The 17,637-nt window shown below is 41.2% G+C and overlaps 1 protein-coding gene across 1 annotated transcript; it reads right to left on the reverse strand.

The window, feature by feature from the left end:
- Positions 1-11,532: 11,532 nt before the first annotated feature.
- Positions 11,533-13,031, reverse strand: LOC308336422 (trace amine-associated receptor 13c-like; the record flags this gene model as incomplete). The annotated part of the gene is made up of 2 exons (XM_080793785.1): positions 11,533-12,343; positions 12,856-13,031. 2 exons carry the CDS (start codon positions 13,029-13,031, stop codon positions 11,533-11,535), a joined length of 987 nt encoding a protein of 328 aa, XP_080649911.1.
- Between the last annotated feature and the right edge of the window lie 4,606 nt (positions 13,032-17,637).

Below are 17,637 nucleotides of genomic sequence, written 5' to 3' on the forward strand. Positions count from 1 at the left end.
AATGTAAAAAAGAGATAAGAACCCATTTTATGCTACATCACCAATGTAGACATCAGAGGTTGTATTTCTAAAGGTTGGGTGACACAATGTCACACTATAGCAGACAAATCGGAATGCTTTTGGTTGATCATGTAATTTCTTTGAAAATTGGATAGTGCAGAAATAGCACAATAGGCCTACTTTCAGAATGTTTCCCTCTTTAGGTGGTGTCTCTGTTGGAGCTATTGTAGGCGTAACAGTTGCTGCAGTTTCCATCATCAGTATAGCAATAGCTATATACATATATCGTAAAAAGAAATCTTCAGCGGTAGAAACTACTTACTAGGTAAAATTAAAATTGGTCTCATTTCATATACTGTATATTCATTATTGCTGAGCATTTCCTTATCAGTCATGTCATCTCTCCGTTTAGCAAGCACCAAAAGATGAAATGGACCCTTTACAGAAAAAACAAGGTAGGCTACAGTTACCTGTGTTTTTATATACGTGTACAGTAATGATGCAATGAATTAGTTAGACCACTGTTTCCAAATGGTGGGTCGGGACCCAACTTTAGGTTTCAATATTATTATTATTATCCTTATTATTAGTAGTATTGGTATTAGTATTATCATCATCATAAGGCTAATGATTGGTGATAATGCATATTAGTTTTCATTCAAAGCAAATCTTATTAAGTATTGAAAATGCTATTGTAATGAGTTCTCTGCTTCATCTCATTTGCAGTTGCAGAGTTGCAATCTAATCCTGAAGCTCCAATAGAAGTGCCAGTCTTGAGGTGGTAACCCATACTATGCAGCCACTAAGTGGACAACGTTAGTGTGGTACTGTAATGCTGAGTTGCTGGTTGATGTGGATGTGTGTATTTATGAATGAAATGCAGATGAACACATTCAATGTTGTCGAGATCATGGTAAGGAAACAACATCTTCACAAAAGTCATTACGACCAATATGTGACCAGTTAAAATTTGACGTAATTCCTGGAAGGTGAATATTTACAGAAAAAGGAGGGGTGCATGGTCCTGAGGGGTGGTTCCAAGGTGTTTGAGGTGTTTGTTCCAATTGTATTTTGAGATCAGGCAATATTTTGGGTTTGGCAGGGACAGATTAACCCCCACAAGGGCCCCTGGGCCGGGAAATAGCGAAATGCTAAATCTTGTTTTTTAACCTAAATTAAACTAAATCAATGGCCAATGAAGGTCCCCAGGAGCCCTTTTCAGGGCCTCAAACCCAGTACAGAGCGGTCCAATTTATCCGAAGGGTCCCTGAGAGCCAAGGCCCCTGGGCCACAGCCCCACTGGAATTCGGCCCTGGGGTTTTCAACTGGTCCGTGGAGGTATTGCATGAGGTCCCTGACCATGCATTTAGTAATGTAGGAAATGTAAGATTTTTTTTTATCGACCACTAGTTGGGAAACTAGCGTTGTTGGAAATAAATGTTGTCAGTTGGGGAAGTCTGATGTCAAGAACTTCCACAGAAAAGGGAGTTCGAATTTCAAGGGAAAGTGTACCGGATTGACTGGTTGTGTTGTGTTAGGAAATGTGCCCATATTATCATGCAATCGCACATGTCTGCTCACTCATACATCTTTGTTTAGCTCAGTCTGGAGTCTGGACCACTAGCATATGTTAGTTAAATAATGACTGTTAAGGGCTTAATTTAATTTGTCAATATTTCGAGGTGAGCTCCCTCCCCCAGACCCATTACAAGTTGCTATACCGTCTTCCACCTTGAGCGAGTGAGTTCTGGTCGGGCGAGTTCTAGGTGGTTTGAGGTCTAGTGGTCTTTCCAGTTTGTTTTGGGAGGTTTGAAATGTTGTTTTCAGTGACAAAAAAAGATAAAAACACGATAACACGAAAAACAAGATTTAGCATTTTCCTATTTCCCGGCCCAGGGGCCCTTGTGGGGTTAATCTGTCCCTGCCAAACCCAAAATATTGCCTGATCGCTAGTGAACCATGAGGTGCAAGCATAATCAAAAGGACACTGGATGAGGGCTCCGGCTAGTGTCCTCAGTGCACTCGTCCATTTTTTCACCAGAAAGTTTGCTAGCCAATATTGTTGACGCCACACCCGTCTCTGAAACTACATCCTCTGTTGTCGAATGCTATCAGAGCATCAATCTTATTGCTCTGCTCCAAATGACTCCCTCTCAGCTGTGTACTGCACGTTATTGTGAATTTTATGTATCCTATATGGATTTTTGGTTTTTATTCTGTTTAAAGAATACAAATTCTACAAAATGTAGGCACTTTGTGCCCTACACTCTGCAAGCTTGTATATCAGCAAAAATATTTTTTTACATTTTTTCAAAAATCTTGAATGTGTGAGAACTACTGATTTTAGAAGGCATTTGTATAATCGGACTCATGTCTTACTGGGTTACCGTAATCTGTGATAAATCTGACAAAGAAAATCAATTAATAAAAAAAAATCAATTCATTAAATATATAGTATGGTTTGGATAAAAGCATCCAACAGCACCACTACTACTACTACTATACTCCTTACTGCTACTGCTGCTGCAAACGTTTCGGTCCTAAGACCTTCGTCAGTGCTATATGAATATGGATAGGCCTATGGATATAACACTGACGAAGGTCTTAGGACCGAAACGTTTGCTTTTTAATTGCACAGAGCACTTTATGAGCATGATAAAGTCTCAGTCTAAGGAGTTTTACTTCCAAGTATTTTTCTGTCAAAGTTTCCCTTATAGTTGGTAAACAAGCATGTTGTCTCCGGACTCCGGTACCTGGTAATATATTTATTTGAAAGCATTACATTGTTTTGTTTGTACACTACTAATATACACTACTATAAAGTATAACACTATGGTTATACTTTCGTCTGGGTTCGTGGCGTGCACGTGCAATTTACTCAGATTTTGCACTCGCAAATCTGGGTGAGAACGTCTGCTAAATGTTCATATTGTAAAATGTTTACTGTTTCAATAAGGATGTATTTTATGTGCAAATGCTGTGATTGTCTGTATTGAATGATACAACTTTGGTGCTATAATCATGTGCTGTAATCATGCATGCATTTAGCCCCATATGGTACCTCAGTCCCTACGCTCATATACTGTAGCAACGAGATGTTGCATTCCACCGCCTTTCAGAACCCTTTTCTGCACATCATATCCAAAAAGTAAAGGTCGGATAAAGAGCTTAACTATTTTTACTTTATTAACGGACAAGAAAATCCAAGTCACTTATTTAGCCATGTTTTGCAATAAGGAACTTGCAGCCGGAGAGGCAGCATTAGCACCTCCTCTGGTCGAATGTTGAGTGAACTGAAGTTCACTGAAGTCATTTGGAAAATCACATTTTTTCTTTACTTTTTGAATACGATGTGCAGAAAAGGGTAATAAATGTTCCTAGTGGAAACCATGCGCCGGTTCTGAAACGTGGTGGAAGGCTATAAGACGGTGGGACCTCATCTCGGAGCTTCGACATTCTAAATCCTACACGGGTTGTGTTTATAACCACGCCCAGCTTCTGTGGCCAACGCGGAAGTGCCTCTTGGCCTCTCGCCTCCAACAACTGCGGACTAGACCTAAATATATTAGGCCTACTCTATGGACTAGAAAACCGTGACGGAGGCCCGCCGTCTCAAGCGAACTTGAGCCACGTCACGTGAGAGTGAGACACCACCGAGCGAGCTAAAGCCATCGAGTTGCCGTGTCGAACATTGCGAGGTTCGCTTAGCCGACTCAGAGCCGTTCGAGTTGCGACCCAATAGGCAGAGAATAGTAAATAATGTTCTTGCGAGAGTGTTTGCCACTCAAAGTGGCTACTGGCCAATCACAGCCCGTCCTTGCACCATCCATGCGGCTTTCTAAGGACGCCTCAGAGCTGTACAGTATGAGTGTGGACTGAGGTAGCCTGGTTAATAAACCAGACTAATATCGCACGGACCGCGGGATATTAGTCTGGGGAGGCTCAGCTTGGATTTCATTTCCAGGGCGGCGGGTTGAAACATTTTCTCTTTGACGCAATTGGTCAGAGCTACTGTCAGTCTACTGTCAGTCAAAGGTCTCAAGCATTGAAAGTCACTGTAACAAAGCCCGCCCATATTGCATACCGTGTCCCGATTGGCCGCCCCATTTCTCTGGTGTAGGAAATGGGCGTACAATTGAGCCTCTCCAGACCGTAATCCGCCGGCAGGCAATTTTCTTTTTGCCAACGGCTGATTCGGTCTGGTTTATTAACCAGGCTAGGACTGAGGTACCATGGGGATAGCATGTATTCATATCTTCCCGTCTGGACTATTGCAACGGTCTCTACACCACTCTGAGCCGTTCATCATTATCCTGACTTCAAATTAATTGAAAAACATGGCAGCTATATTACATGTAATCGGGAAGCACCCTATGATCCGACGGACCATTGCTCCGAAGGAGGATTGGTCCGAGGTGCGCTGGGGGTCGGGAGAGGGTGGGTGGTTAGGTTTAGGTGTCTGCCCCGGGGGAGGTTAGGGTTAGGGTGAGGGTTTGAGGTAGGTTGTCGATCGGACCAATGGACAACCGCAGGGCACAGATAACTCCAGTATTAGCCGCATTGCGCTGGCTAAAATTGATTTTGAAATACTTTTAACTAATTACAGGCTGGCCCCGTTGCATATTATTGACCTACTGCCCCCTAAGACCAATATGTGAGACCGCTTAGGTCAATGTTAGTATATTTGACTATATAGTTTACTCTTGTTTTGATGAATTGAAAATGGTGGGCCCTATTGTAAACAAATGTGATGCTTTATGGTGTCGTCCACTCACTGTTAACAGTTTTTGTATTGAGTTGTACTTGAAATGTACTGTAATTCTGCAAACTGTTAATAAATCAATCAATCAAAATTATGCTTCATTTAAAGCATCAATGTGACTTAAAGCACATTTCCTGTGCTTTACTGTTCTCATCTGAAGATCTCACATGCTAATAAATTCATACAGTAAAGCTTTGAGAAGTCTTTTTTATTGTTATGTTGAGTTAAAAGTAAATGTACGCTATTCGGTGGAGAGCACAACACTAGTAGACAACACTTTTAATGTATCCACTAGGCCCCCCACCTCAGTCTACCACTAGATGGAAGTATAACTCAACTAAATTAAGGTCAGTTTACATCAGTTTTAGGCCTTCACCCCGAGATTAAAACAGGCACACTGTTCTTATTCTGATCTATTTTGCATTTAGATACATGCTTTATTTCATTTTACTTACATCTTGTTAAATTGTGCAGATAACGCTACTAGCTACTAACGCTAAAAGTCAAAGTAATGATTATATGAAGCCTAAGATTAAGAAACAATAGAATGGTAGCTTTTCCTCTTTCATTTTCCCAATGTGAAAATTGAAACGTGATTTAAAGTTGAGGCTTGCGTATATTGATGTTGCGAAAACCATTATCAGTTTTATTAAATGTAGGCTACTGTCTAATCTGACATGTTTTTTTTATACATCATATTCGTATAATAATATTCTCATATTTATAAGCTTGGTCGGTGAAAACTAGAGTTCTCAATAGGCCCGAAAATTAACTAAGGCCCGACCCTACGTACACTGTACCTATGTACCCCACTGCCACCCTTAGATCTCCATATGGAGCTGACCCGTTCTGACATTCCATATGTTGATCTGACCTCATCAAACCCTGTACACTCAAGAAACGCTCCATATATGGCCAGTACAGAATTAATTTCATATGTTGATCTGACCCCCCCATGCCAAAGCGCCAGCACTCGCCCAGCAGTCTGCTGTCACCCAGGCGGATGCGTGCACACGACCTCGCCCTTTAGGCCCGAAAATTAAGGCCCAGCCCTACTGGGCCCTCATCAAACCCTGTACACTCAAGACACCCTTAAATCTCCATATATGGAGATCTGTCCTGATATTATTATGTTGATCTGACCTCATCAAACCCACCAAGCAGTCTGCCTCACCAAGGTGGATGCATGCAAAGAAATGTGTTTTGCAAAGTTGTGGAAAATTTGGGGCAGAGGTTTGTGGTTGGCATCCCGGGAGTGTGTGTGTACAGTTTGGCATTGGCCGGGCCAACAGTGCCGGCGATTAGCTGTACGCAGACGGACAGACACACACGGACACACGGACGGAGTGCAAAACACACTCTCCCCATGCCTTCGGCTGGTGGAGACAATAAGCTGCAACTGCAAGGAACACACTTCTCCCTTCAGTGCTTCATACATACGAGAGAAAGTTCGAATAACGTTCCAATTATCTTGAGGTTTTTCTACAGATCAGAAATGCACCCAATAACAGCATGAACAGAATATGAATTTCTGTTCTTTCGAAAACTCCCAAGTCCAATAGATAATTCATAGAATGACAGCATCACTAATGTCTTATTTTCAGTGAGTAATAATAAAAAATAAGAAAACAGCTAGTTGACTTTGTCAAAACAATAGCAACATGACGTGACTACACCTCTTGTAATCACTGTGTTCCAAACATAACTAGTCTCGTGGAGCCAAAACAAGTCCACATGCAATTCCCTTGAGCTATGCCAGTTGTTTAATTAAGCCTCTGAAGAGGCTTTGTCACCTTTGCATTACAGTTTCAGCATACTATGCAACCATTAAGAAAGTGCTGGCAAGGGAAAAAGAATACTTTGTCTTAGTTAGTTTACTTTCTGTTAAATATATTTATATAGGCTCAATTGTTGCACAGCACATAAACAGACAAATATAGCACAAATCTGGACACAAAAACAAGTTTAAAAGATGATAGTTAAAACTGCAAAATGTATTACTGATTAGCAATAACCAAATGAATGAACAGAACATAAAAAGGTGTGGTGGGTGGAGGTAATGGAGGTTGTATGGATGTAGTGGTATGGGCCGTACAGTACAGGAGGTATCAGGTACGGTCGCTCATTTACTTAGGTTTGGTTTTTGTACAGGATAGGGCTGTGGGGCTATTGGATGCAAGGTGTGTGTGGGTATTGCATGTAGGACTTCCAAAACTTTGTGAAGGACCCCCAAATTGACACTAATTAGCCCGAGGACCCCCATTTGAAAAGATATGCCAGGGTCCACCATAAGAGACCATTTTTACGGCTCTAGTAGTGATTCAACCATTTTAATTTCAAGGACCCTCAGGTCCCTCCGTTTTATATACAATAGGCTATGGACCCCCATTGAATGGCATTTCTATCTCTGAGACCCCAATTTGTATTGTAAAATCAATGTTAATTTAACTCTGAGAGTGTACAAATGGACCCTAACGGTTCCATTTGTACACTCTCAAAGTTACAGACCCATAAGGGCCCATTTGGTTCCAAACTATCATTTGGCTGGGGACCCTCTGAAACTGCCTCAAGGACGCCTGGGGGACCCCACTTTGGGAACCACTGATGTAAAGGTGTGTGTGTGTGTGTGTGTGTGTGAATTCAATAACATTGAATGTATCTGGTGACATCATGGGATGCATCTCGTTCAACTAAAGGCTGACGAGGTTGATTATGTGTAGAGGCTTGTAGCCTATACATAATTGGCTCTCTTTTGTATGTCTGTCATCATGTTAAACGGTTTCATGATGCCAACATAGCCACTTGCCAGTGGCCTGTTCTATCATCACTTTGTTCCAAAAGGCTTTCCCCATGTCAAGTGACAGAGCCAATACAGTATCATGTCAATGTTGGTTCCAACTTTTTTTCTTCCATCTACTGCTGTGACATCATGATCAGATGAAAACAAAATGACTATGAACATCTTTATACTGTCCAATAATTAGATAGGGAGGGGTGAAATTATGATCGGCAGTTGCTGCCGTTAAAATAGACGCAGTAAAAATTAAATAAATAATTTAAAGTAAAGTAAAATAAAGTTTATAGTGTGTTATGATTAAGGACTTATAATGTCACGGTTTGTGCAGAGGAAAGTTCAAATAAAGTGATTTATTAAAGCAAACAAGGTCAAGCTTACCAAGTGTTAGCCATAGCTGCTTACAGAAAAAACTTGGAATGCAAAATGCAAAACATTTCAAAAGCAGAATGCCATAAACAGAAAGTACAAAAAGGCAAACCTTACAAAAGGCATGAAGTAGTGAAGTCCCAAAACGGAAGAGCAACACAAGGAACCAGAATCTTCAAGGTAGAGCTGTTTGTGGAATGAGTCCAGTATTTATAGGTGGTGGGTTGATTGTAGCAGAGTTCACAGGTTTGTAATGGGCTGGGCTGATGAGAGTGGAACCAGGTGTGTAACTAGGACTGAGGGCTGCAATGGGAAGTGGGAGTGGCCGAAGTGGAAAGACAGACACAACTGGGCAGAGGGAGAGATACAGAAAGAGGGGAATAGACAGGCAGAGGGCCAGACCATGACAAAGTATTATGATTATTTATGAGTGCTTATAATATACGGTAAATATAATTATAGCCTACATGTTTATGAGAAGATTATAATGTCTTATAAATGTGTTCATAATGCATTATAAACATGGGATGCATAGCAAGTGTTACGCGCAGGCCTCGACCCCTAAGTTAAAGTATGTGGGTCCACAACCCCCTTACCCCCTAAATCACACTGCCATCCATGTTCCGTGCTCTTGACCATCTAAGCCACACACTACACGCTTGAGTGTGGCAATGGCCAGGCTTAGATGTTTATGCCGGCGCCCCACATGTCATTCGTGCCCCTGTGTAGTGATGACCTTAGATGACCACGCTGGCTCCCCAAACGTAATTTCATGCCATGGCCATCTAAGTCACACACTCCTCTTGTGTGTGGTGATGATCTTAGATGGCCATTGCCATTGCCACACTGCCCACACACTCCATGCTATGCATGCGACGAGCGCATAAATGACCATACTCCATGTTTATTCAATAAACAACCCTAAAACCTATTGTCTAATGCTTGTGTGGCCGGGCCATTTTCAGAAAACTGTCATGATTTAGAAGACATTTTGTAGAATCTGGTCTCAGGGTTAAAAGTATGTACATGTGTGTATGATTCCTTCCCCTGGTTGTATATGTGTGTATGATTCCTTCCCCTGGTTGTATATGTGTGTATGATTCCTTCCCCTGGTGGCCACACAGGGATAGCCTAATGGCTTCATTCTCTGTCCTGAGTGGCATAGTCTAGTTCAAGCCCAAATACTGTCCACAGGTGTGAGTGCTTGTCATTGACTTGTGTCTGCCCACTTATACCTATACTGTACTATATGCGTTGCTATCCACTATACCTGACGAAGGCCACAGAGGCCGAAACGTTGTGTTTTTTACACCAAGCTTTTAAAACGGTGTGCAGACGTATTCCTCCTTTTTCAGTCTGTTCTTTTTTGTTCGAGCACCCGTTGAATTAACCTGGGATGTGTGTGCACCTCCTGACCACATAAATGTAAAACTTGCGTTCCAGACTTTTACTTGTAGGCCTACATTGCAGTATTGATACTAATTACCCAAGTAAAACATACAAGTAGTTTTTCCACCACTGTTGCTTTTGGGCAGAAACCTTGTATTTTCATTGGTAAACTAATTGCCCTAGTTTGTCATAGCCTACTACAGTGTCACACAAAAGCAGCAACAAGTACAGATATACATGCCAATTTGAGCAGTTTTGCTATTAAAAGACAAGAACAAATAAGTGGTTAGTGTGTCTGTGGATTGTATAAATACTGAACCAATGAAAAGTATGCATATGCACTTTGGCACATTTATTTCCATATTCATCCATTCATCGTGTTACATGCACACATACATGAAACAGAAATCGCATCACACATTTAACAAAGCATCAGACCTAGTAAAGAAGTGCCCAAAGAGGCATCACAGACACAGCTGGCAACTAAAGACAATATGAATCAATGTGTCTTGTCTTGACATGACAAAACTTGACATGACAAAACTAATTTCTGATAAGGGAGTATATCAGAGGTTTTTGTTACCTCAGCAATGTACAAATACAGTACCTTCTTAAAGCCCCAGTCTCAAGACTCCTTATATTCTTTTTTGTCAAATATGTTTTTATTGAACAGATAAATTATTACAAACATTATAATATGAAATACTTTTTTTATGAAACAAAATGAAAGAAAAAATAAAGACAAAAAAAGATAAAGAAAGACTCCTTATATTCTAATGATAATAATAATAATGTCCAACATAATGCAAAATATAATATACAGTAATAAAAGAGGAGAAGTTATAATACAGGTAATGTAATACTGTGACTATTATAGGCAATGCATAGTATATTAAAGTTTAATGAGGTGAATGACTATAGACTAGGATATACTGTACAATAACATACACGTACAATGTTACACCTCAACAGGATATCGTTGCTGTCGGAAGGAAACCTCATGACTCCATTATTTTGGTTTTTGATTATTATTTTTTTGGCATAAGCCTTTACGTCTGTGTGTTGTTTTGAAAATATTGAACCAATGGAAAGTAATAAAAAGTGCTTTGGACAAAACCTCTTAACTCAAAATGTCTGCTAAAGCAACTAACTCCACCACCTCTCCCCCTCTCATGGAAGTAATTGACAATATATAAAGTTACAACACCAACTTTGATGAGGCTGTATTGCTTTGTAATATAAGGTTTTCTTAATTTCCTGAAAATTTTATATTTTTGATTTCCTGAAAAATGAACATGTTGGAGTTATGAGGTTTCCTCCCGACAGCAGAGAATACAGAATACAAATACACAAAGCTGATCATAATTAGTCACAGATTGGCTGGAATGAAAAGTTAAGATGTTAACTCCAGGTAGGTTTAAATCTATAGACCTTAATTTCCCACTTGATTTTGTTTAAGGTAAAACACAGTACACTTTGATGTCGTTGAAAACGTACAATATGTTACAGTACCTTACAGTAGATCATTTTCAATCCCAAGACGGAATGCACTTAATAGTCATGCACTCTCTCCCCCCCCCCCCCCCCCCCCCAAGTAAAAAACTATGCAGAAATGGATATAGCTCAAAACTTTAAAGTAATTTCTTTGTAAGATAACATTTTAACTCAATGTGTATGCCTATAGGCTATATACAATCTGTAAACATATGTATTATATGAATAAAATATAAAATACGATCTGTTACCAGTAAATATGAACGTATGTCTATCAACTGTCATAGCTTTAAACACTGACACTTTATGGACTAAAGGGACTTACGTCTTAATGTATGTTTTTTATATAGAGTAGGCTATTATGTCTTTTAAATGCACTTGAGCTGGATTGCAAATCAATTTCATGGTCTTGTACAATGACAATAGAGATATTCTGATTCTGATGTGTGTACACGTACACATTCGACGACTGTCATAGAAAATAAATATACAAATATACTTTGGTTTGCTACATTGATTGCTATATTGAAACACTATCATAATGATCAAGTGAGTGTAGCCTATAGCCTACAATTTCCTATTTAACCACAACCCCAGTGTCCGTATTGGCAGGTCAAAACAGGAGTAAATAGACAAACATCTGTCTAAAATGGGTTTCACTGTTTGCATGAAATTTAGGTTTTAAATGGGTAGAGGTATTGTATCATTTCGACCTCTCCATCGTTTAACTCGACAGTATGTTAATGTCAGAGGAATCAGGCTGCATAATCTGAAGTGTAACAATGAGTTTAATAGATTTTCTAAACCAGGGGTAGAAAAAGGCGTATATGAGAGGATTCACACAGGAGTTAAAATACATCAGCCACAGTATAATAGGCATAGCATACGCTACGTTATTGTCCCCGCCTGCAAAAACTGGAGAGTAATACGGACAGAAGGATAATAGAAACACAAATATGACAGTACCGAGAGTCCTTGCTGCTTTTAGCTCAGATTTGTTTATGGTACCGAGCTGACTGGCTCTAAATGGGTGAGTCTTCATGGCCCGTGCCTGAGACACAGCCACCACAAACACTCTACCATACAGAACTATGATGACGGTCACTGGACTGATGAAAGTTACAACACTATCGATAACTCCAACGACGTAGGTAACGACCACATTGCACTCTCCATGACAGTTGTGACTCAACTGCGCAATCCCTACTTTCATTAACACAACATTGTAGGAAAATGAGCAGGCCCAGCAGAGACAGACAGTGACTTGAACCCTTCTTATTGTGATTATGTTGGTGTAATGCAGAGGTAAACAAATAGCCACGTAACGGTCGACCGCTATGAGCACCATGGTTCCTACTGCGGAGGAGATAAGAACAAGGACAAAAAAAGGAAAAATATAATCGCACATGAGGTCACCCAGAAACCAGCAGCCGGTTATGGTACGAAGTGCTTCTATGGGAATCACCACACAGCCTAGAAGGAAGTCTGAGAAAGCCAGGGAGAGGATGAGAATGTTCGTCTGGGTGTTGAGCTGCCTGGAAAAGGATGAGAATGCTTTTGAAGTATGTTTAATATTGTTAATTAACCACTTAAACCATATAATTGACTGGAGCCACCCAGGGCTTGATCCTATTTTTCCCTTTACACCAAATCTCTTCACCAAAAATAGCCGATCTGCAAGCTTGCATATCAGGACGTTATAGGGTCTGTGTGGTAAGGTAAACATACAGTAAAGCGGAGGTACATGGTTAAAGCATGTGTGACACCAAAGTAATTTGCCATTGTCAAAAGAAAAATCACACCCGTGTGAAGTGAGGGGCGCTAACACATTAAAGTCTATCTCATGTTGATTAGGTGATGTAATAATGATGTAAAACAAACATTAAACGCCATTAACAATAAAGAGACAATATGACGTAAATGACACATTATGTCGTAGATTTTCCCTTCATTGTCAATGCGTTTACAAAACAAACATTGAACTAAAGACAAACTTTAAACCTGTGTATCAATAATATGGGCTGTGCTGAGAATGATATTACCCCACCTGAAGTGTAAGATGGAGATAATGACCAATAGGTTGAAAGTCGCTGTGAGCACAGAGAAGACAAGCAACACAACGACCATGGAGACTTGCTCATAGTGGGGACGTTCCAGCCTCCTGCAGGAGGCGTTGAGGAGTTGTGGGAAGCAGAGCGCAGCTCCTTCCAGATGATCCTCCATCATCAGAGGAAGCTGCCGAGGTCTGGACAGCTTCCTGGCTAAAGGTCCCCGTCACAGCTTTTTATCTCCCTATACTGTTGTCCTTCTCCTTCGCCCTCATTCTCTGGAGTCTCTCTTCATCCCCAGTCTCTGTTTCATCACTCACCAACCCCTCCTCCTCCTCCTCTCCCCACTCCTCTCTAGCTTCCTTCTTGTCTTTTTTTGTTCCTAGATCTCTTCTAAGTTTACTGCCTCTCATTTCTAGACAGCAAGCCGTATGGAAATGGGTCTTTCTGTGAATTGTGTGGTCGTCTAGAGAAAGGCATACCAGCACTCACTTTTTATCCATTTAGGATTCTTTGTTTATTAAAGGTATACCCCAAGCAGCAGCTACAAAGGGTAGTAGTCTGTACTACTCTGAAGAAGGATAAAAGTGAGTGCTGGCATTCCTTTCGATAGAGTTAGAGTGTTAGACTATAAACTATTCCTACCAGACCAGCAAACTCTGTATTCTTATACTGTGTGTGAACTACTCAACTGAGTGCTTCTCCTCTCTTCACGTCTGTGTGATTGTCCAGGGCTAATCTCTGGGCGGAGGAAAATAATTGACATGACATTTTACTTTGCATGGGACATGTGGACAGGGACTTTAACCTAGCCTGGAAACCAGACGAATCTTCCAGTGTGAAAAAATAATTTGTCTGGCTATGCCAGGTAAACTTTAACCACTTAAACTCTATTGACCGGGTCCCCCATCGCATCAGTCTATCCTTATCACTTCAACGAAATAACCGCTACAAGTTACAGCTAAAAGCTGTGAGATTGTATAGATCTGCTTTTGGAGAATGTAGGCCTATCCCTATTATGGCATACCCATAGGGACGCTAGGTGTTAGGGACACAGTTTTGGAGCGGTGCCTCCACTCCATTACGGAGCTATGTGTGTCTGTCCGTCCGTCCGTATGTCTGTCTGTGTCTGTCTGTATGTCTGAGCACGGAACTGTGCAACACCTAAAACACCCTGGCCAGTAGAGTACAGCACAGAGTAAAGTGGCACAGAGTACACTACAGTACGAGCCCTGGGCGCGTTCCTGGGGCTTTGGTGTTCCTGGTCTCTAAACTACCTTCCCAAAGGTCAGCCGGGGCACCTGATGGAGGGGAATGGAACTGGTCGGAATAACGTGTTCCTTCCACGCGCTACGTCCGGCCAGGGAAAAACTCCCCCGTGAAAGGTGAAAAGAAGCAGCTTGGACTCCTCATGCATAGAAGGAAGCATGAGGCCAGTCCGCTGCCCCCCCCAGGTTGGCAAAGGGAGTAGCGCCCAGGATTACATTACATTATATAATTGACACCGAGTGAAAAAATGGGTTGCAAAATCCTTTTAAAAATGTATATATGATAAGTTTTCTAATCTCGAGGGCCTTCATTGTATTGTTCTCCTGCTCCTTAATGACTAACACTATCAATTACATTATTATCATTGAATTAATGAGAAACCGCATTAGCTCCCTGGGTATATTAGATGTATGTTTAGATGTTCCCACAGAGACCTTTAAAATAAATGGGGAATACATTGAATGTCTTCCTGCTTCAGTCCCTGTATACAAATACTTGCATGTAAGCTTGCAAACAACACGCATGCACGCACGCGCGCGCGAGCGTGCACGCGCACGCACACACACACACACACACACACACACACACACACACACACACACACACACACACACACACACACACACACACACACACACACACACTCTGTTTGTCTGGATTAGGGCTAGGTGCCAGCTAGCCGACCCCCAGAGGACTTTCCATGGCCACACTTCAACAGATACACAACCTCATGTAAGTCTCTTAGGACAGCCATCTTACTGTATTTACCAACCTTCCTAATTGTTCCTGGGGGGGTGCTTTCTCCTAATCTTGTTGCTTCATACTCTTCTCTGCTCAAGTGCTGAATCTGCAATCTGAAACCCAACAATGAGCACTGAGTTAACTGTGTCGTCATTCAGTACACAGGGATGTTCAAGGCCTACAACAGCCTACACTTGAGCAGTTGTATTTGATGACAAATATGGAACCCTATGGAATCCCTTTTCTGGGGCAAACTTTCATTGAAAATATCTGATCTACAAACGTACAACGTACGTGCCACAGCGTGACGTGTTGTGAGCTTGTATCAGCAAGCCAAATAGATTTTGTGTAGAGGGGAAACAGAGCGGACCAAGTAGGCTACAGAGCCGAACTATTATAAAATTGTTCAAATAGACAATCTACATCGACATGTGAGCTTGTAGGCTATTTGAACTATTTTTAAATGTTTCTCAAAATACCGAAACAGTTTAGGTATAAGGGGTAAAATAGGGCCTAGCTTGATCTGATCTGCAATCTGGAAAGACTTCACAAATTATGTCTCCATAGAATTAAACTCTACAATAGTTACTGTTTGCCACTAAAGGATGACGGAGACCTCTCTGTATTAAATAATCTGTCTGACATTTCAGCTGAACACAGCAGGAGAATGGCACTCCAGTTCAAATTGGCTATACTACGTACTACCTATACATACAGTACCTCCTAACAGATAATAAAATATCTCAAACTAAGGACTCTTTGTTAATAATTATACTTATACTTAATTATTACTTAATACTTAATGCCCAAAGGGCAAACAGACTATAGTTATAAACGATTGTAAACATAGATTGGTTACGTAACCAACAACAGCCAATTAGCTGCTACAAACGTTATGCAAAGCTCGGCCAATCACAGCGGAAGTTGTGTCACAATAAATAGTCTCTAATGATGATGATGATGATGATGATGAGAAGAATAGTAAGAACAGGGGGGCCTTTGTGTGATAGGATAAGTGGTAGCTATAGAGTCAGCTGGCCTTATGAGAGAGGTCCTATAAGGTGTTTTTGTTGCCACGGTCATGTTGTGTCTGTGTGCAGGAGTTAAAAGATGTGTGGAAAGGAGAAATGTAATGAGGACTGTGTTACAAAATAACCAGAGAGTCTACACTGACTGCAATGGAAGTCACTTTTTAGGATCGAGAGTGTCCTAAACGAAGGAAGGAAACAAAGGTGAACAGGATCAGAGTGGAAAAGGGAGTCACATATGCTGAAGCTGTGTAGAGAATGGGCGAGAAAGGGGAAAGAGTGAAAAGACGGTATGCAGGTCTTGCAGGATAGGCCTACAAAGAAAAGAGATCAACTAAATATATGTATACTATATGGACATTTGGACAAAAGACAGCTTCCTGAATCTTGTCCTGACTTTCATAGCCAGCCCATGGTGATTGTGCGGTCGAGATGCAGGGTAAACCTGAAAGTCTTTTTGATGCAAGAATACTTTGTAAGTTTGTATGATCCACACACACCGAATCAGAAGGTGGCGGTAATGCACCAAAAAGATGGATGCAAAGTTTGCAAACCGCCGTAAAACGACAACAATAAGAAGAAGAACCGGAAGTAGTTGAGCGTCAATCCTACGCATGCGCAAATGCCTGTTATTGTACAAAGCTATTTGGTAGAAAATACAAGACTAGCTAGCTGCGCTGAGAAGCTATAAGTTAGTCCAAGAAGGCAAGAAGTTACAAACCCCCCGTGGTAAACCTTTAATGCAGGTCATCTTTAAGCATCGTTGTGTCACAATAATTAATCATTAAAACAGAAGACACAATACTAGTAAGTATGTCGTCAAAAGGCCAGTTTGAGTCGCGCTACGTCGCCGTTTTGGACGACACGTTGAGAAACGCTTTGTCAGAGGCCAGGCGACTTTATGATAGCATGGTGGAAGAGCTCCAAGCAGAGATGTGTTTAGTCAAGAAGGAAAACGTGGCTCTCAGGTCCAAATACAACCGTCTGAAGAAGCAACGACGCGTTGACACTGCGTCTCAATGTGGTGAGTTGATACCTTAACAAATAGGCAGCCAGGCCTTTTTTCAGAGAGGCTAGCTAGTACACTAGCACTAGAACGGCTCTTGTTGTTACATACAGTAAGTACAGTATTTCACATACAGAGCCATAGAACACCCAGGTTAATTTCTGTTCTGGTTCAAAATGGGCGGCCTAAATGTGATAAATGCTCCGTTTGTACTCACCCATTAAATAATTCCAAAGACGTGGTGTGAAAAAGGGTCCTCTAGCTCTAGTTTTATATCCATGTGAAAGTTCTGGCACAAAACGCGTATTTAGTGAATTATCTCCACTTTTTCAAGAGATGCACACGGACGCCTTTCTCTCCGGGGGCTGGAAAGATCGATGAACTGATTTTGGGTAATTAATCACACCACCTGCCAATTGTGTGACTGCAAACTTTTGTGTTTCCCTGGTCAATTGGTGATGACGTCTGCGGTAAACAGGACGCATTTGTAAAATCAGTTCATCGATCTTTCCGGCCCCCCCTCGCCGGAGAGAAAGGCGTCCGTGTGCATCTCTTGAAAAAGTGGAGATAATTCACTAAATACGTGTTTTGTGCCAGAACTTTCACATGGATATAAAACTAGAGGACCATATTTCACTCCACGTCTTTAGAATTATTTAATGGGTGAGTACAAACGGAGCATTTATCACATTTATGCCGCAAATTTTCTACAAGGATCTGGTGCAAGTGATCTATGC

Source organism: Protomyctophum bolini (genome assembly GCF_963924005.1).
Source record: "Protomyctophum bolini genome assembly, chromosome: 21".
NCBI classification, from domain to species: Eukaryota; Metazoa; Chordata; class Actinopteri; order Myctophiformes; family Myctophidae; genus Protomyctophum; species Protomyctophum bolini.